This window comes from Nymphalis io, chromosome 11 (assembly GCF_905147045.1).
Source record: "Nymphalis io chromosome 11, ilAglIoxx1.1, whole genome shotgun sequence".
In the NCBI taxonomy this organism is placed as follows: Eukaryota; Metazoa; Arthropoda; class Insecta; order Lepidoptera; family Nymphalidae; genus Nymphalis; species Nymphalis io.
The window spans coordinates 5,692,763-5,718,751 of record NC_065898.1 but is presented as its reverse complement, the minus strand read 5'-3'; the positions used below and the strand labels follow the sequence as shown (position 1 = coordinate 5,718,751).

At 30.6% G+C, this 25,989-nt stretch overlaps 1 protein-coding gene across 9 annotated transcripts in view; it reads right to left on the bottom strand.

Moving 5' to 3' along the window:
* Positions 1–25,989, bottom strand: part of LOC126771828 (rap1 GTPase-activating protein 1) — a 296,244-nt gene that overhangs the window by 12,074 nt on the left and 258,181 nt on the right. For all 9 annotated transcript variants that reach the window (XM_050491952.1, XM_050491949.1, XM_050491953.1 and 6 more), the window contains 2 exons: positions 10,424–10,628; positions 6,620–6,804 (listed from right to left, as the gene is read on the bottom strand). In XM_050491952.1, the coding sequence (XP_050347909.1) occupies positions 6,620–6,804; positions 10,424–10,628 (390 nt within the window). The remainder of the gene's footprint in view (positions 1–6,619; positions 6,805–10,423; positions 10,629–25,989) is intronic.

Genomic DNA, 25,989 nt, shown 5'->3' with positions numbered 1-25,989 from the left:
AATAAAAATATTTTTTGTTTTACTCCTTAAACTAGATATTTCAATCGAATCTTGCTAATATTAGAAAGTTTCATAAGTGGGTAGTTTATAAGGCTGCTTATATCGGTTTCTAGGTTCGAATATAGAGTTGGGACCATAAAACTTTTTGAGAGGAAATTAGCAGTGTTACAACATAGTGTATATTACTCTCTCCAATAGTTACAATTAATGTAGAATTAAAATATTTACTTTTTTAAAGTAACAAATAATCAATTTTATAAAAGTACACTAGAAATATTCTATGAAAAATGTGAAACTATATTAGCCGTCTTGAGTGCTTATTCTTAAAGATATAAACATTTGATTTATTAAAAGAGATTTAGATTTTCCAAGATGTGACTTAATCTGTCAACATCCTGCTTCCAGTCTTGCGAATCAGTGATACGTGATCGGATTAAACCAATTGTCTTAGACAAGTAACAATAAATATGATCAACTTCCTTTTGATATTCCCTGCCAAGAAATCATTAGTACATTTTATGAATTTACCGATTTAAAGAATATAATCCAGTATGAAATATTCGTATTCTTGTCTAAGCGATTTCCTCTGAGTATACTTTAAAACATTTATTTTATTTTATGAATGAATATTTCTCATTCAGACTTATAAAACAAAGTTTATTAATAAAACATTCAGCAGCATGTACGGAGCTAGAAATGTTTCTGCTTTAACAACGCTACGGTGATATAATTAATTATACATAAACTAATTATGAATGCGTACCTTTATCTATATTTTAGCTGATGTTAAAAAGAGGAGGCACTATATTTAAAATGAAAGTTTTTTTGTATGTTTGTTCGGTATATAGGTATTGCGACTACAAAAATTGGAAAATAAAAACATTAAGGTCATTAAACGTTATTATATATTAAAAAATCGTTATTTATTAATAAAGCTTTTTATATAATATAATACTTGCTTGCGGCTTGATTTCAACTTTAGTCAGTTTTGTTATACATATGAATAACTTTATTAAAAAATGAATTATTTATTTCAATAGACCTAACCAAACAATTTATCGAGATTCTGTTAAAATGTTTTTGTCAATTTACTCTAATTTTTCTGAATTATTGCTTGTCCTTTATCATCGTTTCAAAGACGCAAATTGAAAGCTAAAGACGGTAATTGAAGGGACGAGGGGTTAATGTCCCTTTTTGAACTGGCTGATGGATCACGTCATTGAAAGCGAAATATTCCGTTTCAATTTCTTTCGATTGTAGTGATTGGAAATAATTTCTATTTGTTGACACAATTCTATTAACATAATTACTGATAGGTTTAACAACAGTGATTTAAAAATGACTATTACGAGTTCAAAATTTGAAGCAACAATTAATATTTCTTATACGATTTACAATTGTTGGATATAAAAGACGTATTTATAATTTTAACATGACTATTGCAAATGTCTACAAAACCGTTATTTTTTTTTTATATAATGAAATATCCTCAGAAATGTTGCCCATGCTTTTATATTTTCTATCGTTATGACAAACCTACTTTTTGATCTGTCTGCATATTTTTATTATCAGGTAGTATCAACTTTAACTAATATATCTTGCGATAGTTGTCCCATTTTGATATAATCCTGTCCAGTTTCGAAATCATTTATATCTACTTACTTAGATTTATACAATCGAACCAATGGCATCATAATGGCAATCATATCTGAGCAATCGTTTCCCTTCTCTCAAACGAATTGTTCTCGGACCAATTTCGCGTTATGAAAAGAAGCATTTACTTATTGCTCTCACTTTCCTTTTGTCGTTTTTTGAACATCTGTCTTCGTCACAGATTTAAATGAATGAATGCATATTACACTACTTTTACTTGTCGGTTTATATTGAAATCACTTATTGATATGATTTAAGTGTAGTGATGATGTAGGATGACGGATTGAAAATAGTTTTTATTTAGCGGTCGGACATTTCGAACGAATTTAGAAAAACAATATTCAAAATCTTGTTTTATTTATTAAGCGATAACATCATAATATAATTATCCTGTAATGATAGTTACAAGTAATAATTAAAACATAAAATAATATAATTTCTGGGCAATCACTCAACGTATCTTTTCTTCTTTCTTTAATACTATTATCTTAGTATTTGGTATTATTCAGCAATTCATTGTATTAAAATTTAATTTTTCTTTAATTCGTTTTGCTTTGCCATGCACATACATATGTACATAGATAATAAATAACATGTATTATAATTGAAAGGCAAATTCAAATCAAAATACACGTCGCTTTATTGCACTGCTAAAGGAAAGATCAACTGATAAATTTGATTAATAAAATGGCCTTACATGGTCCTAAAACCTAATAGGCTTGTCGTTAAGCGTGATGTTTCCTCGTACGTTATTTGCATGTCAGTCCCTCTCCTATCGGCTTAGTGATCGCGGTGGCATTCATCTAGCCTAACCCCTGGTGACACAATGACCCATCGAACTGAACGCTTGACAGGTAACTCTCGTTATATTTTATGTTACCGTTGATAACGCTCGTGTTATATTTTGAGGTTTGTTTATTTAACACTTTATATAATCAAAAATGAAATAGATAGAAAAGTCGAAAGAAAACAACGTAGGTATAAAAGGCATGCTTATCCCTGGAAGAGATTTCTTGCTACACGCTCAAGAAGGAAAAAACAAATTATGCATACAACATTTAAATATTTTTTATCTTAATCGGTTGAATATATAAATTGTATTTTAATTATATATTACTGTATTTATTAAAAACATACGTACGGGCGACATGTTTTAGTTTCAAAGTATCTACTGAAATGAATAACTGCTAGAATGGGTTGATTGGAGTAAATAAGATTGCGTGGATTAAAATGTTCATAAAATCATTTCTCATGTGCCTCAACATTACAAAACGAAACCCTCTTTCAAATTTCAATGCAATATATATTATATACTTATATATGTATATTAGAATGAAAATTTTAAGGATATTACTAGTATTCCTGTTTACCAATTGAGCCTAAAGCTTGTGTTAAGGGTGGTGATGAACATCATTGGGCGGCTCGTTACCCATTGCTTATATAAAGATACATGTATTCATTATTTAAAATTAGATATTCTTTATATCTTGCAGTTCTTACACGAACATCAACTAATACTAATGTGTCTTTTTATGTAAGAACTGATATTTATAGAATAACATGTCTGACTTGTAATGTTTTTTTTTTACTTTAGACTCAAAATTATTAATTCCCAAAAAGGTTTCATTTATTATCTGCTAATTTGAATGCCGAATTATAAATAATTTGAAAATCGAAATCGCATCACGCGTTTTCTATTAATATTATTTCACCGCTCTATTTAGTTAAAGAACTGAAACTATCAGTATGCCACGCTCTTTAAGTACAATGTTGTGTAAACCTAGCTTTATAGACGTAACAACTCCCGCTTATAATGTGTATATATCTTAATGCTATAATCGGTTCGATCTACATGAAGCTTAGCTGAGCGTGAAGTAAGACCGTTCCGCGTTGCTGAGCCCAGACGACTTTTCCCACTGTCGCTAGTGATTTCTGTAATGAGTACTCCCCTAAAGACATGCATGGTTGCCACGAATTTATTTCTATAGGCAGATAATATTTAAAAAAAAATTTAACACATTACCTAATATACATACCATAAATAATACATACCATAACATATGCATACCTTTAAATATTTTTACAACTTAAAACATTTATAATCCTTTGTCATTTTTTTTATTATTAATTTTAAATACCTTATAAGAAATATTATGAATTGAGTTGACATAATATTATGATACACTTATATATAGGAGAATAGATAAAGCGCCGGTGTGATGTAGTTTAGCTTTAGATTGTAATCCTTACTAATATTATTAATGCGAAAGTATATTTGTTTGTTGGTTTGTTACGCTTTAAATTACTCAACCGATCATCCTGAAAAGCATTTACGTTGTCAGTGGTACAGAAAAGAACATAGAATTCCTGTTCCCCTCTCTTAATATGCGAGCAAAACTAATGATAAAATAAAATAAAAATATAAGACAATGCCCCCTAAATTAAGGAATCATTAAGCGTAAAGAATGCATGTTTTGTGATAAACTAATTCATAAACCCACTAGCTATAATAATTATTTATACATACGTTTACAAGATCTTTGATAAAAAAAAATTTCATGACTTACCTAACTGGTATCTGAACAATAATATAACAATTTATCGCTCTAATAAATTGTTCATCTGTATATCATATTGTACAAAAGCATTACAGCAATCTTAATATCGTATATCTAACCAGGCCATTACAAAGATAGACGAAGATGTAAAAGAAGAAAAAGAGAGCCTCGTGCGTGGGTATGGGAACATTCACACGTGCTTGTAGCTACGATGTCAAACAGTAGGGCTAATGTCGAGCGAACTACAGAGACAACGTGAAAAAAAAGTTTTTTTTTTTTTTTTTATTCTACAGCAAAGGATTTGGTTTTGGAATGTTCTCATTTTTTTATATATATAGGACTAAAGAAATACTGTTTCTACTATTCTAAGCTGTAATTGCTGTTCTTTTCTAAAAATTACGTTTATAAGCTTATAAATTGATATAAAAATTTGTAAGTATTTGTTGTGTATTTGAAATAAGAACTCCTTTAGTTTTATACTAAAAATTAAGCGATTTCTATTAAAATCACTGGTGCTTTGATAGCTGATAAAAATTATTTGTGCCATTTTATTTAAAATATAATAATTATTTATAAAATGTTTATATAATAGGTTTGTTTTAAAAGTTAGTTTAAGTTTCTTTATTATAAGATGATTAAGTTGCCACAAGATAAGCTATCACGTCCATCTACGTACATAACCATTATAAGACAGAGATAATAGCTAATTCTAATATTATAAATACGCTGCGAACAATGGGATCATAGTTGTTTTGTAGCTTGAGACTGTAATTACACTGGCCCACTCACCCCTTTTTTCAAACAGCATAGGTGTTTGCATATTAATAATTAAAATATTACACAATAAGCTAGTAACGGATATCAACTTTGATGCAAATGAATTATAAGGAATATCGAAGATATAATTTGAATCTTATATTATTACAAATATATAAATTATATTTGCCGTGTATATTCCACTACAATGTTGCTTAAATTCTAAATTCGAATAAATCGTATATGCATAATAGCCACATTTAACTCGTATAATACTGTTGGCTGGCAACCTAGGTCAAAACAACATGTGAAAACCACTATGAAGTTATCTACTTATCTATGAAACCTTAGCGGAAAGGATTAAGCATTTGTTAAATAATTGCAGTATGGAACCGGACTGATTTATCGCATGAAGTATTCCGGAAGGCCAATACATAAAAGGGCAACGACACCGACGTGACACACGCACGTCCACTATACGATGTCAAGGGGAACGTGATCAAGTACTTGTCTGGTTTTAATTTTTTATCAATGTTAAAATATGTCCGGAAAAATGTTCCGCAAAGAAACGTCCCAGTTGGCACAGAGAGCGGCTTCATTGTACTCCGGTCAGACGGCGCGGCGCGCAAAATGTCAAGGCATGGCTTGCGTAACCGTGTTTGTTTCCTTTTTGCATTATTGAATGCTTGAAGAAAGTGCGTTAGTCACACTGACAATTAAATTGTAAATAAAATTCTAAACACACATGTGTATTTTTTGTATAACTTTCAAGTATAACATAAGACTCGTGTGCTTTTCTTAGCAAAATTGAAAATATTGTAGATAGCAGGTTTCAAGGAACGAATTTAATATACAATGGTGCTCTTGCTCAATGCCTACTCGGAACGGATTTTCAATACATTATATGCGCTTATGCTCACAGAGATGCGGAATGCTTTTCATTGTAATATGAATTTCATTTCGCTTTTCTGGATAATTTATTTTTCTTTTATATCGAAGTTTCGCATCATACTACAATTTTTATTTAAATTAAAGCCTTTAATATATACGAATAACAATTCGAAAAAGCTAGTGTACAAATCATGACCGCGTGGAGCGGTGGTAAGAACAAGAGCAGCATTTCCTCTTTAAATCGCAATTCCAATCCTCGGGGCGAAAATGAACCAGCCCTCCCATCACCAGCAGAGGCAATAATACGAGGTGTCATATTTTTGATAAAAGTAAATAATACTATTACTTTTATAAATTCAATAACTTTATCGTTATAATTTCATATGGTATTAACACATTACTTTCCATTTTAAAACAACAACATAGATTTTATACGTCTCAACGATAAGGGTTACAAGAAGCAGATAATAATTAACTGAAGATTTTCTTTTTTGTATAAATTCGTAACGTCAGATATCACTACAAATCAAAATCCTGTATTCAATATAGAAGCATTACACTTACTTATTGATTGTCAAAAAAAAAAAACTACCACGGGTTCGGATAAAAACCCTGACCTGATGAGAACCGGCGAAAGAAACACAGCGGGTTTATTTATTCATCTAGTTCCCATATATATTACATAGACTTATAACAATAATATTTCAATCATGACAATCATCAGTATAAAATACGAGTATAAATGAACGTTTTTGTCTTACCTTGCCGAGGAAGAACCGCCTGTAATATTTGGCGGTGTCGTCGGTATCAATATTATGTCTTCGGGAATTCTGGCGTGGGGTTCCTGGCTGAGGACGCTGCTCGCTCTCCTCGTCCGAAGAGTTCTCTTCGACTCCATCCACCCAGTAGCCACCGTTTGGTGGCTGAACTATGGTTGGAGGAGTTCCTGAAGAAAAACAGTAAATTAGTATAATATTTATGTACGTGATACTTAATCATACCGGGAATAAATAACATGTATATGATTTAAAATTTTCATTTTTTATTTGTAAAATAGTCGTAATATATATAGTTGACCAATCAAATGATGATTAAATAATGACAAAGGATTATTTTGACCTTTCACGTCTAAGGACGTGAGGAAACGGCAATCTAACAATAAATTTTGTGAAATAAATAGAAAATTGGTATGTCACGATATTTAAACTATAACTCGCACTCGTAATTTATGTCTAATTTATTAGAAGACCATTCAACACGTTGTAACAAAGTTATTTATATCCCATACGGAAGGTCATCTTAATTTCTATGCAAATAAAAAGCAATGAATAATAAAATTGCAATAAACGTGCGGAAAGCAAAAAAATTCAAACCTAACCATGCGTGTCGGCTAGCAAAATTTGTGTCACGAGCTCAAATAAATTCAACAAATGTATTATTCTCAGCACGTTTGATGTTAGTACGAAAAAAGAGTGAGAAAAAGGGATGTTAACCATAAAACCGCATCTAATTTCGAATAAGGCTACATTCTAGTCTAGACCGCCTTTGTTAGAGATATTTTTACAAGGCTTTCAATAGTCGTACGTCCTGTGGGATGCTATTGTTCCCCATATACCTTATATAAACCCGGCCAGTCCATCAGCTGTATGTAAAATATCTGGTATTATCCCAAGTTTTTATTAAGCTTTAAAATTATCCATAAATTGTGAAAGGAAAATGAACAATTCGAATGTATGTTTATAGTATTTAGTTTTGTTAAATAATTGACATTTTTAGCAAACATATATGTCACCGTAAAATTGTAAGTATCGTTAATTTATAATAACTGAAGACAGATTGTAAACTATTGTAAAATTGTAAATGGAACATTCGATTTACAATGAAACGTATAAAATTACGGTTAGTTTTTTTTGTAAATTAACTCAAATTGGCCCATTATTTTAAAAACATAATATATGAAAATATGATCGAAATCTGTTTATGATTTATTATAAAAAAATGGCCCTTACAATTATTCGTTAACATATAACTAATAACTTATATCGTGATAATTTCAAATTAATTTCATAATTTGATACTAATGTGTGAGTAAAGAAACTTTTTCGTATCATTTTGTTCGTTAAACCCACAATACTTATAACCCTAACGTGTCAAAGGCATGTAAGGCTTCCCTTTGTTACCCCTCTGTTACAGGTTGCGGGTTGATGATTCATAATTTATAACTGGATGGAACGCACTTTAATTTAATTTTTAATCTACGTACGTTTATACAGTACATTAACATTGCATGGTTATAATGAAAGTTTTATATAACAAATTAAATAGACAAATATAAATGTATATATTATTTCCAAGTATATTCTATGTAATTGAAAGTATAGAAACGATCTTGCATAAACCTAGTGTTGGTAAACCTATGTATGAATTTAGTTAGTTTCATCATATGATTAACTTATTTCATAGTTAGATATGGTAATCTGTTTAAGGTACTTTTTTTCATTTTGCATTTAAAAAGTAATCAAGACACTGAAACAACATAAAATCAAAAAACATCTGTAAATGAATCTGCCATAAAAAATCTATATAAATAAGCCCATCGCAGCCCAACGTAGCTCAACCAGAGATATCGCTGAGTAAAAACAAAAACTATTCGTATTCCTGCTGACTTTCGAATAATTATAATGACCAACAAATGTATTTTATAGATAAATTTATATATAAACTTTATATATACAAATTTTCATGACATGTGTTAAGCGTCACTGAAGTCCAGCTGCAAAGGGCTACAATTTTGATGAATTTTTTTGTTCGTTTGTATGAATCACTGGATAGTTTAGACTTTAGATGGTAGATGGCGTTTCGATTGGGTTTCAAGATATATTACTTAATATATTATTTCGCCTGAGGGACGGAACGGGTAGCTTATAAATTGAAGCCTTTACAGTTTATATTAGTTGAACTTTGGCAGCATGTGTGTTATATGAACGAAATTACAAATTAATTATATATTTATAAGAAGAATTTTAAAATATACTAGTGTGATTTTATTAAGCTTATAAAAAATATATATCTTGATTCAACAAGATAAGACATCCTAACGACATTCGAGAACTCTGCTTTGACAACACTTTCAAAATTACAAACCGAGATTTCCCGAGATATCAAGCCGCCACCTAATTTAATTAAGGTTTTAATCAACTAACTAATGGAATAGACTTACACTCTTCAGTATAAATACGTCCAGTTTTCTTACAAGAATTATGAAATCCAACAGAGGTAGAGAGCAATAACCTCTATTATAAAAATATGTTTTTTTATCATTCATTATTCTAATATGTCGAATATGTATTTCAAGTATAGTACAGTAATTAAAGCATATTTATAAGTAGTAAGTATAAAGAAAGAGTCGGAGTGTGCGTGTTTTGTATACCATTTTCTTTAAAAACATGTTTAACTGAAAATTTACCCTTTACAACATTTTGTTTAATAGAATTAGATTATAAACAATTTCGGTACTTTTATTTTTACAAATGTTGATGGTGATGTGATAAACTATGGCGAATTGAAATTAATTATTGCCATAGCACACGATATTTTCATGGTAAGTATTTTAAAACCACAAATTAGAACACTTTCACACTTAGTTCTCAACGTTACTTAAACTTTCTACTTGTAAATGGCTAACTGTACTGAAAGTTATTTTGAACAATGGATCTTTGGAATATTCGAATGTAAAGAGTTTTATGGTCGAAATTTCCATAGAATATTTTAGTCAACAATTTTTTCATCAATAGTTTATAATATCAAATTGTTTGCTTTCTATAGTACTTTATTTATTATTGATCAAACGCTTGACCTTATAACAATGTATAGTCGTGCGTTTTAGGTATTTTATTTCAATTGCGAGGCAGATCACGAATTCATTTTATCAAATTTTATTCATCGCAAACACGACTGAAGCATAAAATATTTTATTTCGTGACGTTCTTCTAATGACTTTTTTATTTACTATGTTAACTAATTAAAAACTAAAATATTTTTTTAAATTAGTAAATTTTACTAACTTTGAAATGTCAAAAGCGCAAATGAATGTTCAAATTGGTAAAATTAGCGTAACATTAAGGTAACGAGTCTAATTAAATTGTGAAATGTTCTTCAAGTTCGTATTTATGTTTAAGAGGAAAGACAATTCCATGAAACGTTCTAAGAAGTTATAATAAACTGGCGTAATGTTTTCAACATACTTGAATGTTATTCAAGTATTAAAAATGTCTTTTGATAGAGTTTTGCTGTTATTGGTTCGCAGTACTCGATTTTATTATTGACATCTGTCAGTATTGTTATGAAAAAAACCATTAATACCATTTTTTTTTTAAGTTTAATTTTCGAAGCTCGAAGCAATAGGGTTCGAACTTCAAACCTGCGACTTAAACATTGTTAATTGTTTATTATTATAGTTTGTTGTTGTTAACATTTAAAGTGCATAAGAATTTTACCATAATTATTTAATTTTTCTTCTTAAAAATACAGATTGTCATATACGACTTAAGAATATCTCAACCTACCTGGTTTAGCCAAAGTTTCTTCCAATAACAGCCGACTGGCTTGACAAGCTGCGGCCACTCTGCGCTGGACAGCCGCTGCCCCTGGCGAGGGTGGTGGTCCATGTGGCGCCGGCACTCTACCTTCAGCGTACGAATGCCTCTCCCCAACATTGGAACCAGTTGTTGCACCAACTGATACCGACCGACGATTCTCGTTTCGCGAGACCTGGAAATAAAGATTCCATTTTAACACAATAACGAAAAACTTTCTAAATAAGTCACATAATAATATAATTAGATACAACAATTAAGTCGAGATGGCCCAGTGGTAAGAACGCGTGAATCTTAACCGATGAACGTGGGTTCAAACCCGGGCGAGCACCTCTGAATTTACATGTGCTTAATTTCTGTTTATAATTCATCTCGTGCTTTTCGGTGAAGGAAAACATCGTGAGGAAACCTGCATGTGTCTAATTTCATCGAAATTCTGCCACATGTGTATTCTACCAACCCGCACTGGAGCAGCGTGGTGGAATAAGCTCCAAACCTTCTCCTCAAAAAAAAGGGAGAGGAGGCCTTAGCCCAGCAGTGGGACATTTACAGGCTGTTACTGTTACTGTTACTGTTACAACAATTAATACTTTTATAGGTTTGATCGCTGCAAGCTTTATTGTTTCCGGCAGCCACACAATTCGGTCCGGTAGATGTCTTAATACAAGTATAAAGACATTTTTGTTTGTAAATTCCATCCGTGGATATCATCAGCAATTACTAAACGTAAAGTAATATAAGTAATAGGTCACTTTTTATAGTTTAATAATATATCCTCTCCAACCCTAATTGACTTTGGTCATTCAAGAACGAAATGAATGAATTAACCTCAGTCAGAAAGATCAAAGACAGATCGACTGGATTGATCCTAAAAATGGAACGCAATATTATTTATTCAAGCGAAGTCTCACGAACTATTTGTTGTTTTTGGAAGATCAGGAAATAGTTAATCTTATGTACACTAGGCGACTCAAGTAACCGTGACATACGTAGTTCATTGACCGTGGGATCCTATTATTGCTGTAACACTATCGGTGTGCGCAAATCGCTTCTCAGTGTACCTATTTACAACGATTTAGACGACGGGTGATTGTTCACGTTATTGTAAGATGGCGAGAAAATTGAATTTCAAACAGTTAACGTTTTATTTCTGTTTCGAAACTTGACGGTTGACTTGCCTTTGTGGTAACAAAAGCGACCTGATTTTATTCGATATCAATTTGTAGCGTAAAATATACAGGCCCATAAATCTCTAGCGAACTAGAAAAACCATCAAAAGTTAACCGTTGGAAGCTGACGGAAGCATTAGTGGAAGTGTTGACAGCAACTCGAAACAACAAGTAGCGTGGAAAACGTAAGACCATTTTCACTTTGATCAAATTAAGCTGACGTCAGGAAACGAATGTTTACTTCAGCCGCGAAACTGTTGAAATCTAATACTTTTCATTAAGGTATTACACAATTTAACGATAGACTAAAAAGGAACGTTTAGATCTCAACTGAAATAATTGATTATTTTTATTTTAATATAGGAAGGCTATAGGAAGACTGGCGGGCGAATGGGCCACCATCGTTCTTATATTATTCTACACCGACCACATTCCGTGTGTTTGTAATTACACTGTCTCACCCTTCAAACCAGAATATAATAATACAAATTATTGTTGCTGTTTAGCGTAGGGTAATTGATAAGCGGTGATGCATATTCAGAAAAACCTGACACTGAGTGAAAATAAAATATGTATTACGTATTATAAATATATTTATACTGAACGGTCATAAAACTACTGAATTTATAAAGAAGTAAAATTTATTTCATAGTATGATGGGTAATCTCTAGAAAGGTACACAGCTGCTTAAAATTATAAGGCATTTATAGGTAGTGTTTAACACTACTTCAGTTGAATTTTTAGATGAAGTGGAATGTATAAGAAAAAACTCCTCTCGATTTAAGTTTAACTTATAACCACAGACAATATATTATTTTTGAATAACCATTTATTTTCGTTCCCAAACTCGAAGCCATAAATAGCGACACAATAAAAAAGTTCTGTCTTTCTCAATGATTGTCGTTAAACACGAAATGGCACAGAAAGAGTCGTGTTCGGGTAATATAATTTCATATTAAGAATGCTTTGATACACGGAAGTTTAGACATAAGTAAAAATATCTTTTTCTATATAAATTACGATGTTTCTTTAAATTTAGAAAATATTCCAAATATTTAAATACTGCAATTATTAAGGTGTTTAAAGTCTGTTTAAATTAAATAATAAAGCGCATGCAACTTTTAAAACCTTTTTGTATCAGAAGCGTTTTACTCAAAGGTTACGTATGGAAACGTTACACTCAAATTGTACATTCAAAACTAAGATCTGATATTTTAAAGAGAAAAAGTAATCTCAATACATATAATTTCCTGATTGATAAAAAAAAACTGTTTTACATAATGTAAAACATTTTTATGAACGCTACATATTCATACGTATATATCTTATCCATCCTTGATGTATAAGTTAATCAAAATTTATTGATCGTTAATATATATAATTATTGTTATTATTTCGTATTTGTTTATATATTCATTGTAAAATATTTGAACGTTATTCTGAGAGCACACAGTTGGACTCAGTTTATTCTTGTATAAAATTAACTTTCTTATTTTACATACTCTACCAAAAACAAGCTTGAATGGATTTCATTCAGAAGTTTCGTCTTTATTGAGAAAAAAACAAACACATAAGCTGTCATTTATAATAATAATAAGCTAAAACATTACACGTTAATTATTGTGCGGATTTTACGTATCAAATATCTTTAGAACTAAGGTTTCTTTTGCTCGGTATTTACAATACTAATACCTATTACAACTGTTACTCATATTATTATTTTTTTTATAGAATAGGAAGGCGGACGAGCATATGGGCCACCTGATGGTAAGTGGTCACCAAACGCCCTTAGACATTGGCATTGTAAGAAATGTCAACCATCGCTTATAGCCAATGCGCCACCAACCTTGGAAACTAAGATTTTATGTCCCTTGTGCCTGTAATTACACTGGCTCACTCACCCTTCAAACCGGAACACAACAATATCAAGTATTGCTGTTTTGCGGTAGAATATCTGATGAGTGGGTGGTACCTACCCAGACGAGCTTGCACAAAGCCCTACCACCAGTATATGTATTAGTTGACTCAGTGTTTTTAAATATAGAATCAAGTGGTATACAATTTATAATATTATAAAAGTAAAGACTGCTTAAACGTGCTACGACTTTTTTTTTTATTTGCGTTAAACAGTGTATTTTGTAAAAATGATAACCAATGTTCGAAATGCATGATATAAGTATGTACGTACATATATATGTATAATGTTACAGCTTATAAATGCCCCAGAGCTGTGCTATAAGTTTATTTTCCTTTTGAGGAGAAGGTTTAAAGTTGATTCCAATATGCTCTTTCAATGTGGGTTGGTAGATGCGCAATGCACATGTACTAGATTTTTATCCAACGGTTACCTTACGATGTTTCCTTAAACATATATATATATATATATATATATATATATATATATATATATCCTATGTAATATCGTGAAAGCGCGGGATGCAACTAGCTATGTTCTCGTATGTATAAGTAATTTGTTTTTTCATTAATTCATGTGTAGATATTTGTTTTTTTTTTTTTCATTTTGACCTGTTTTGTTTCACTTATTGCAACAAGTTAGATTTAAAAGAGATCTAGTCGTGTGTTATTAATAAATGTGTGTGTGTGTGTGTGTGTGTGTGGATTCAAGGGTTTTTTTTTTCGTCTCCCACATTTTGAGAACAAATAAATATGTCAACTTCAAACCCTTATCACTCGACGTTTAAAAACATAATGAACAAATTACGCGTTTTATTTTTAAATTTAGAGTTTGAAAAAGTTTGACTATTCGAAAATGGAGTTCACACAAGGAAGCACTTTGAACCTCTTGCCAAACCTTTCAAGAAAAAAGTCGATTCAATGAATTCTGTGACCTTTCAACTAATATTAATTAGAATAGCGTACGAACCTGTCGTAAGGACATAAAATCGTAACTTGATAAATGTGTGATCGTGAAAAGGGAAAAATGCTATAAAACAATTATCGCACAATCTCTTTGTAGTAAATAGCTAAGCATATAAACGTCAACGTAATTAATGTCAGCAACACCGGAATCAAAGTCACGTACACATAGTCACCTTGTCAACTCATTAAAACTCCTGGGGAAATTTTAATAAACTAAACTTAGGCTCCTAATTTTAAGTGTGTCAAGAAAATTTATAACGAACAAGAATATTATTTTTTAAATATATTATTATAACTACAATTTGGACATTATGTAAAAAAATTATCGTTGATTATTTATATATATAAAATTTATTACATAAATATTGAGTATTTATAATATTATGAAATTAATACAATTTGAATATTTTATTCGATTAAAATTATATTCATTCGTTAATGACCTCTTAAATGCACACCACCCACTCATCAGATATTCTACCGCAAAACAGCAGTACTTGTTATTGTTGTGTTCCGGTTTGAAGGGTGAGTGAGCCAGTGTAATTACAGGCACAAGGGACATAAAATCTTAGTTCCCAAGGTTGGTGGCGCATTGGCTGTATAAGCGATGGTTGACATTTCTTACAATGCCAATGTCTAAGGGCGTTTGGTGACCACTTCCCATCAGGTGGCCCATATGCTCGTCCGCCTTCCTATTCTATAAAAAATGCATTTATTTGTTTTAATTCATTACAATTCCTTTTATTTACATTTAATTATATAATTTCACAAAATAATTAATAGGCTTATATTAAATTTATAAATAGAATTTATAATGGTGCTAAAAGTTGATGTTCTGCAGTGCTATTTATTGGCGAATTACGACAAGTCGATTAATATAAAAAAAACCTTTTACAGGAAAACACGTAATTTATTATATATATCAACTTAATAGTGATCGAACAAACAGTGTCAGATAGTATTCATATAAAAATTTATATCTATATATAGAAACAAGTTCAAAACTAAATTATGTCTGATCAAAGAAGCTAAATGTGAATTTAATATTACCTTAAACCAAAACTTTCTAAATTCATTTATTTATTCATCTTTGAATATTAATTGTAGCTATATAATTGCGTACAATGGGGGTACATTAAGGGTGAATTTTGACAGGAAATTCAGTGACACGTGAACGTTACCCTGCGGAGTGGAGAATCAAAAGTATGGTTACAGTTTTTTGAGACTTGGAAAAAATTTAATAAATAATTATTTAAAAGGGTAACACAATAGCACAATGGGTAAGAAATACTGCTTTTTAAACACCTTATAGACCAGACTTACGTTCCCGATTCTATTCCGATACTTCGACTGCACCGCAATACGGATCGTTGTTCGTAGAACCTTCAAATCGAACCTTATAAATCGTTTACCTAAACGATTAAACGGCAACGATAACATTTCGATTCGATTGCGATATAATGGCATTTTTTAAGTATAAATGTTCTATTCTGTGAAACTCACTAATTCATTTTTCTACAAAATATTACAGTACAAAAAACTCCTGGACTAATAATAACGAATACTTCATCATCTCTCTTATAACACCTATATATTTGTATACAATAACAAGCCTTAGCTATTAATTATTGTTGACATAAACTGCAAACATATTAAATTGTAAATGTTTATTTAATGTACTAAATATCTAACTTGACTACTCATTCCCCTTTGTGTTGAATAAAGTTGAAATGTGACGTCACTTGCTGCTGAAACGTGAAACCACGACGCCTCTTGAAATACAATATTCAAATGAAAATGTTTATAATAAAATAGAAAGAGGTAATAAAATTTTAAATGATTTAATAATGAAATATTAAAGAAATTTTGATATATGATGCATTTATATGTTTTTTTTTATAATTGCGCCATTACGGGGTTGTTAAATATTCGCTCTTTTATGACATGAAGTAATCATATTTTATTTCACTTCAAAAGTGAATTTCAAATAGATCATATAATAAAACCTTAAAGAGCCGTGACTGTGTGATTATTTTTTTATGAATCAAGGTAAAAATATATACAAAAATGTGTACAAAAGAAACGGAATACTTGCTAAAATTTTTAATCATATATTTTTTCAATTAAACTTTCGCTACAAAACATAACGATTGTATTTTTGACATAATAAGCTATATCTTATATTCTCTCTTCATAATACAAGTACCATATTTTTCTTTAGAATTTCATAGAATCAGTAATCTTTGCATCTGAACGAAAAATCACATAAAACTTACCTTATTATTGTTTGAAAATAATACAGTTATTCGTATAAAATTTTATAACGTTTGACAAATAGCTTATTGCGCTCGAGTCAAAACATAAATCCCCGTTTCAATAGTACGAAATAGTATGAATTCCTTCATTGTTTTCATGAATTTTAATAACCAAAAACTCTTTTATACTTAGGTATTTTCATACAACAATTTATACATACACACTTTTATGAAAAGACCCGCTTCACTAGTCACGATAAAAATATATAAAGTATACGAAATACAGTGTATTTTATTGGCTATCGTTTTCAATAACTCTGAAGTACTCCGCGTATCATTTTGCTGTTGAATATCGAAGTTTGTGCACCTGAGCGTAATTCTCAAAATGTTGAAAGTTGGAACATTCAATATAGAATAAACTAATATAAACGATATCGTCACGTAAAGAACCGAATATTTCACCACTCAAATATTTATATAGAATTTCAAATTATAAAAGTAATTTTATTGTTAGTGTAAATCAAATATAATAATAATTAGTAAAAAAAGTGAATTCTATGTTTCCTGTGCGGTTGTTCTTAGAACCCTTGGTTTAATTTATACTTTGTAAAGATTCAAAATTTCTTGAAAGACCTATTTAGTCGGTTACGTTAATACCGTATCGCATCCGTATCAGATTTAAACATTTTTGCTAAATTTGTACTAAAATAATGGTAAAATTAAGTATAGTAGTGAAAATAGTTTTTTACTCTTGATACTTTAAATAAAGGGGCACTTTTATATGCTTTCTAATATTAAATTAAATTAAAAAAAAATTAAAACTTAAGTTTATTATAGAGAATAATAAAATTAATTTTATTTTTATGATTTGTTTTAAATACATGATATTACAATTTAATTTTAATATCTCAAAATATATTATAAATTAACAAAAAAGAAATACAATATAATTAAAACGAAAATAAATTATTTTTGTTTTGACGATCAGTCTTTTGAAGAACATAAAGATTAGAATGATCCTAGTAAATAAAAGATGTGAATAGAACATTTTAAAGAGAAATGTCGCGAAATAATATTCAACGAAGGTAAACGGAAGGAACGGCCGACGATTGGTTTGCGATGAAACGTAAATTGCCACGATATTACCAAGTTCACTCTGCACTGCAGGAAAACGATTGTTGGTACGTTTTCTACTGATAAATAACCTTCGAATTTCCAATGAATCATAACAGAAATAAATGTCTTATTTATAAGAGATCCTTAGAGGAATTCTAAACATTTACAGTTGAATTTTTCTTTTTATGTGCATATTCTTTTTATTAAATATATCAATATGTAAACAAATTATAAAAACTTTAGCCTATACGTCTCGTCATACATACTGCTCTGATAAATATCCTATCTATTAAATATCCTCGTGTATCCACTGCATAATGTTGGATCATACACAGAACCCACTAACTAGTGCTTATCCATGATAATTAATCAGTTTCATAAGCACATGTTACGGTTTTAACAATAAATATAGCCATGTTATCTAACTCTAAACATTACGCGATAAATGTGATAAGAAAACCTTTTTATAGCATATACATGTAGCATATATATAGAACTGGTAAAGTATTAACAATAATAATAAAAAGTATTTAAAAGTCGAATTGATATTTTTTGAATATGGAACTCATGAGCGAGCGTCAAATGTTATCATGATATATATTTTCTTTGTTAATCGGACCTCTAAGTAATTATTTCTCTAGATAATAACATAATTTTAGCATACATTCTCACAAAAGAGCCATCTGTTCGAAACACAACTTTAAATTCTTGCTGCTTTGAGCTTTGTTCGGAAGTTATACTACCTGCGATCAGGTTGATTGCAAAACTATAGCATACCTTTAAAAAAATATAACTATAATTAGTGCTTTATACTTTGATATAACAAGCAAGATATAAAGAGTGTAGATAAAATAATTATAGTAAAGTACTGTTATTAAGATCACTGATCAAAAAATCGTTCAACCAAAACATTCTGTAATGTCCAAACATAATACCCGTTATAAATCGTTCAATAAAACGCAGCAATGCAATTTTCCACGTAACAACTCCATTAAGTAGCTGCAAAATTTTATTAATCACGGGCGCAATTGAACTGCTCAAAGTAGGACGACCCGTATTTTCTCATCTCCGAGAGACGGGGTTTGTGCCGGGGTTGTTTTGTGTCAAACACATCCGAATCGGAGCCATAAATGCAGATATTAGTTTTTTTATTAAAAAATAATTTAAATATTTTTTATACATCGTAACATTTATTTTCATATTGAAATTAAAGATTGACCTTTCTATCTGATACGTCGAAAACCAATCTAATCAGTATATCCAAGCTTTCATCCTAGTTGCAAGTAATTCTTACAACTACACGTTCGATTCTGATTCTAGATAAATCTTAAGTAACGTAAGATATACGCAGAAAATCGTATAAAAATAACAATTCCAAATAAGGATATCTTCTGTTTTCATTCGAACATTAGATTAACATTTATTCTAAAGAACGTACCGACGCCTTTATCTTAACATGCTCAAGGACTGCCGAGATAATTTTCCAAGCCTACATTTACGGATTGTTATAAAGATACCTTATTTAACAAGGTGGTTTTATAGGAACTCAACCCTCGGGAAATAAGCAGTCTAGCTTTTATTTTGTTTTATATTAATATATTTTATTACAAATCACATTTATAATCACTAACTAATAAGAAAATTAACTAAACAACTGTCTTAGTTCATTTTAATAATTATAGCTTTAATTATAATCTTCACATAAAATAAAAAAATATGATATTCATTAACTGTAGACAGTAAAAATAAATATTATTCAACTGCAGCTAGAGTAACCGGAGAAAACCAGAAGTCATTGACATAATTTCAGAGCGACTGAAAAACTTCCAGAAGTTACCATTGAAAAGCCTGAGAGCGAAGAGTACTTTGGTAGACCCCGCCAGTAATTGCGTTTATCGGACCGGTAAATGAGCGCTGCAATCTTTAATCTATGAGGATTTTTTTTTAATTCAAGGTCGCATCAATGTGCGAACAAACTGTCATTCTTCCTATATCTGATCGTGTATTCGACCTTTTTTGGAGTTACAAAAAATAAATATATAACGAGAAAAAAAAAGGTTTACATTTGATTAATTTAACGGAATCTACGCGACATTACCGTTTATTGATAATTATCACTGGCCCTATAGTATTGTTGCAGAGGTGTAGTAGGCGAGTGAATCTTAAGGTTCAAATCCGGGCAATCAAAACTGGGTTTTCATGTGTTTACTTTAGAATATAATCCTTTACGTCCTCGGCTTGAAAAAACATCGTGAAGAATTCGCATATACCTAACTTGATAATAGAGACTTAGATAACTACACTAATAACTAGACTTTCTTCAAGCCCACCTGTGCCCGCCACCCGCCCATTGCGTGTTTAACCACCATGCATCAATAATAAATAGTTTGATGGGCATTCGAATCAAGTGTTACTACAGACACAATTGACACAATATCTTTCCAAGTTTGATGGTACACTGGCCATGTATGAAATACTTAATATTTCATACAGTGCCAATGTCTGTGGTGGCCCATTTGCTATCCTGCCAACCAATAAATTAAATAAAAATCTAACAATACTCACTTTAGCAGTGTGGTAGAATACAAACCTCTTCCAAAAGAGAGGACGCATTTGCTCAACGGTATGACAATAAACAGGTTATTAATTTTACTTTACTATGGCATGTTTTATTTCATAAATTTGAAGCCATTTCAAATCTCAAACAAAAGTCATTGTTCTTAGAATCGGTATAATAACGTACGAGGAAATTAGCTATTGTTTTCAAGAGTGATCTGAAAGAAATATGGACCATTCTGTTTAAGGTGAACTCGCAATAGACTCCTCCCATAAGCGATACCATCGTAATGTTACAGCAAGAAAGCTCGTTTGAAACAACGTATACAGTGTACGCGTTTATCATACCTTATTAAGTTACTACAACAACCGCCTATCTATAAGAATAAAATGAACATAATGTAATAAAATAATTCATAAGTATAATAAAATAATTTATAAAACCAGTACTTATATTAAGTACTGGTTTTTCATTTAGAAAAGATTAAAACTAATATTTTTTTCAATTTTCTTTTCAAGACAATTTAAAGTAAAGTTTATGCTTTTTTGTAATATTCTCCAACCATTAATTTATACAATTAATCACAATAACTCTAAGAATGATTAGAATATTTAGATTACTACCCGATATGGTGTTCTAAGGTTCTTCGTACGCAATATAAAATTACCTTACATACAAAGCACTCAGTTCTCAGACTTGTCTTGAAGTTTTGAGAATCACAAAGGTATGACGTAAATTCGTTCCGCGCAATTTCGTTGTAAAACTTCTTGCCGGTTCTCAATGACTTATTATTGATGTATGAAGAGATTACGACCATTGTGATGTACACGAACCACAAACTAGTAACCTTGTTACAAACCACTGAATTGGTCTGTTGCTAAATTTTAATGAGAAAAATAAAACATTCGCAGCGTGCTTGGAGTTGATGAAGCGATGATGGTATCATTAAAACACACGTCGCGTAATGAACCGCTCCCATACACCAATGTAAAGTGAATCTGCTTTTATTCAAAAAGTTCATAATTGTGAACGGGAGTATTTCCTCACAAAGCGAATGCTGAGCTCCGGGATTGCATCATTGTGTTGTACAAAAATGCACCAGTGCTAATTTTCCATGCGCATCGCTCTTGAATACTATTATGAGCTTACGAATGTGAGCGCAGATACGACGAACCGTCAAATAAGACTACGCAACGTCAGTCTAAAGCAGTTAATAAACAGATAATTAAAACAAGACTGGATCACCGTCGCAGCACGTGAAACTTGATTTTAATGCAAGCATTTGAAAAACTTTACTGAATTAGTATTTATTTTTTAAGAGAAAACAGAATTAAACTTAAGAAACACAATTGTTAGCGGGATTTAAAGTTATAAATCAAGTAGCTTCGAAACAGTAATTGTGGAGTTGGATTTCGTAAACTACGTCGGGGAATTAGTTTTCATTCCGTTTGGTATCGAAGAGGGTTGTGAATTAGAGAGTTGGGGAGATAAACGAACTTGCAATAATAGGACTCCACTCGACGTTCGGTCATACGCGTTAAATGTTAGAAACTAGAGCATTAGCGAGAATAATGTAGCAACTCTGATATTTCCCATGTGGGTAACTGAAGATAAATGAGCCTATATATTTGATAACAGCGGCTATGAGATATGAACTCCATTAAGAATTAAACTCTATCTTGAACTCATAACACAGATACCAGTGTTATTGTTTTATTGATGTTATCCATAAATTAATGATATTTTAGGATTTCGAACCTGAAATGTGTCAGTTAGTCAAGTGAAAGTGTGCTATTGTTTATCCACTAAGCTGTGAAATAACGTGATGAAATGCCTTTCAAATGTTCGTAAGAGGCCAAGACTTTGCCCAGCGATGGAATACATATAAGCTTTACAATTAGTGACTTTTACTCAAGAAGAAATAAAAGGATATTGTTTTTGTTTAGTTCAAAATGTTATAATAATTTTTAGTTTGCATGTCTAGTCTCTAAATATATTCAAAATCCAATTTCTATTCTATATAATATTAAAATAATAACAATACAATACTAGTACATGTGAAATAAGAAAGTATACATTATGAGCGACAGTAACAGGTTCAATAAAGAAAGTGTTATATGACACACATTTTTGGTCATAAAACATAGTCTATTATGTCCAAAGACCCAAATGTTCGCATTCCCAACCGAAGTGAAGTTTCGGTAATACAAATTACGCTTGCGGCGTTAAAACTTGAAACGTAAACAACTAAACACGTTTAAGGATGACTCATATTACATTAATGTCTGTTGTCTTGAAATTCAAGGTAAAGATTATTTAATTTGAGTTCATTCTTACTAGATACAACTTGAGTTTTTATATAATGCTCGATCGTTTCAAGTCAAAATAGATGTTATCTGTCTTTCTTTGAATAACAATAACAATGTTCGTAAAGGTTAATAAATTATATGATCTATGTTTTCATATTCGCATCAAAAATAGCAAGGAACTTAATAATATATGGAAAAAAACCTTACGGTGACTTTATAGAAAAACATTATTATAAAACTTCTTGTATTAAGTATAAAGCCCTTAATATGTAACCTAACGATATACAGTGGTAGGGCTTTGTGCAAGCTCGTCTGGGTAGGTACCACCCACACATCAGATATTCTACCGCAAAACAGCAGTGCTTAGTACTGTTGTGTTCCGGTTTGAAGGGTGAGAGAGCCAGTGTAATTACAGGCACGAGGGACATAACATCTTAGTTCCCAAGGTTGGTGGCGCACTGGCGACGTAAGCGACGGTTAACATTTCTTAAAATGCCAATGTCTATGGGCGTTTGTGACCACTTACCATCAGGTGCCCCATATGCGTCCGCCTACCGATATTATAAAAAAATAAAAAATACGAGCCGACTTTTCCTCATTTCTTTACGATTAATTGGAGCAAAACGGGAATATCAGAAATTTATTCAGAGCCGACATTACTAGTAACTATTCATTAAAAAAAACCATTAAAATATTTAATTTTAAAGTAATAGCTTTTGTTATAATTTAATTTTATTATAACATAAAGATAAAAACACAATGTAACATTCAATAAAATGAATGAAACATTTAAATAAAAATATATTTCATATAAAACTCAGTATTTTAGAAAAAAAAAATTGTATAAAGTCATAAAATCCGTGGTCTGTACAAAATAAACGATTCGAAGAGAAAAAGTTCAAATCAATCTGCTGTGAAACCGATTCGAATCCAATCTAACGCCTTTGTTGCAATATTGTCACGTTATTTAATAAATCGTATGTACAAGCCTGTTTGATTTACAAAAGTTCAACGTCATACACGTCAACATTCACTGAAAATTTATAACAATTTTAAATATTGTTAACATTTACCCTCATACTAGTATTTCTATTTTATTTTAATTACAATGGAAATAATTTTAATCAAATTGTATGCAACAATTGTGTATGTACATATGTGACGTGTTGAATATACAATGATTTTCATAGTTTCTAAAAGGTCTTTATTTATTACGATACTGAGTTACTTACGCCTTTTTTATAAAAAACGTTAAGTCAATGACATTTCTGTACATCTTTACAAACATTTTAATTATAATACGTGATAACTCGTTAAGGACATTAAATCAACCCAATATTATTTCAATCAAAGACACGAGACGCCATTGTTTATTTCAATCTTTATGATAATAATTTAAAACAAAAAATGAACTCACTGACCGGAACAAGTTTCGTGAGAAAAGAGCCCTCGTGACTGCGGCTATCTCAAAACTGCGTACTATTTAATCTGCATAGGCTTATGTAAATTATACAATAGAAGAAAAATTCCCATGATTTTCTTCAGCGGCCATGCGTGTTAAATTATATGCATGGTTTTATGATAATGTAAAAGTTTTAATTAATAATAACTTCGTAATTAATTACAATTATTAAACTATACGCATATCATTTTGTTTCAAATTATATTATATAAAGTTTAACGGTCAAAATGATGGTAATTAATAGAAGCTAATCGGTAAAAATTCAAGTTTTTTAGAATAGTTACTCTAATAAAATGTATAACTTCTCGTATTGTGTCAAATTTTATATTATACTAGCAAGAGCAATACAGACTTTATCTCAACTATATATATGTAAGCGGAAAGTGTATGGTAAAGATACAATTTCCATAAAAATGTATACATATATATTATATGAGAACTTCCATGAAAATAGTCAAACGAAGTCGTTTTCGAAGTCTTTTGTTTGATATAAAATAGGTAAGATAGCGGGAGAGGTAAATGGGCTGCTTGGGTGGTTCACTCACCCTTCGTATCAAAACACAAAAATACTAAGTATTGCTGTTTGGTGGTGGTTTGTGACGAATGCTGTTACCAAATAAATCTCAAACCTGATATACCAACCGAATGATATATAAAAAAACACATTTCAGTCTTGATCAAAGCTTAGTCAAGAAGCTAGTATTAAGAAAACGAAACAAACTATTTTGAAACAACAAACTAACAATATTCGACACCATTGCCGCAATGCAAGCAATAACTTCTTCGTTTCCGTACACAAAAGACTATTCATTTGAAATTATCCTCACTCGCTATGTAAATAGCGGCTAATTTAGCTTAAAGTTTATATTTGCATACCCTTAGGCGGAACGGGTATATGGAAGGCACATTGAAAGGCAATGTAGGTCGGATTGAATTTTAGTCGATCGACAATGAACTCGTATTAAATCAAGGGAACAATTTATTACAGGAACGTATTATTGATCTGATTTTATATTATAAAATACAATAGTGATTTTCATTTACTACGATTATAACATTAGAATTACATTATGTATTACTTTATCACCCACTGCTTTTTTAATAGTCTTATTTTTTAACTTTAATTTACCACCCAATATTAGAACACTTAAACTCGAAATCCACAGCTAATAACGAAATAGTTGGTAAGTAAAGAAAAAACAGTTTTTTCAGAGAATGGTTTGAAATTACTTTTAGCTACTGAGAATTATGAACAAAATGTTTGAAAACGAAAATGTTCGATTGTGGTACATAATCAGTTGTTAGCGAATCAATGCTTCGGAAGCCATTGTTAATTTAATTAGCCAATAGTTGGTTGGTTTGTTTGTTTTTATTTAAATCGTTTTTACACGTATTTTAAATTTAAATTATTATTTTTCTGGTGACAATCTCAGAAGCAAAACTTTTTAATGATCTTGTTTTTTATTACAAAAAGTAAATATATTTTCCGGTAAAATACTGGTGCTGTTATGAATTTCTTTTAAATCTTATATAATAATATTGCAGATATAATTATGATAATTTTACTAAGAATTATTTGATTTAACTACTAACGTTTGTATTTACGACAGGCGACCGCCTCTTTAAGTATCAAGACTACTTGGAAGGTAAAATTGCCGCTGGCAAATGTTAAATAGGTATTGACAACTTTGAACGTTAGCTTTTTCCTTTGCATTCCGGTAACTGACAATACTTTTATATCGCATATGTCTGATATATCAAGACTGGTTATATTCTCTTTTATATTTA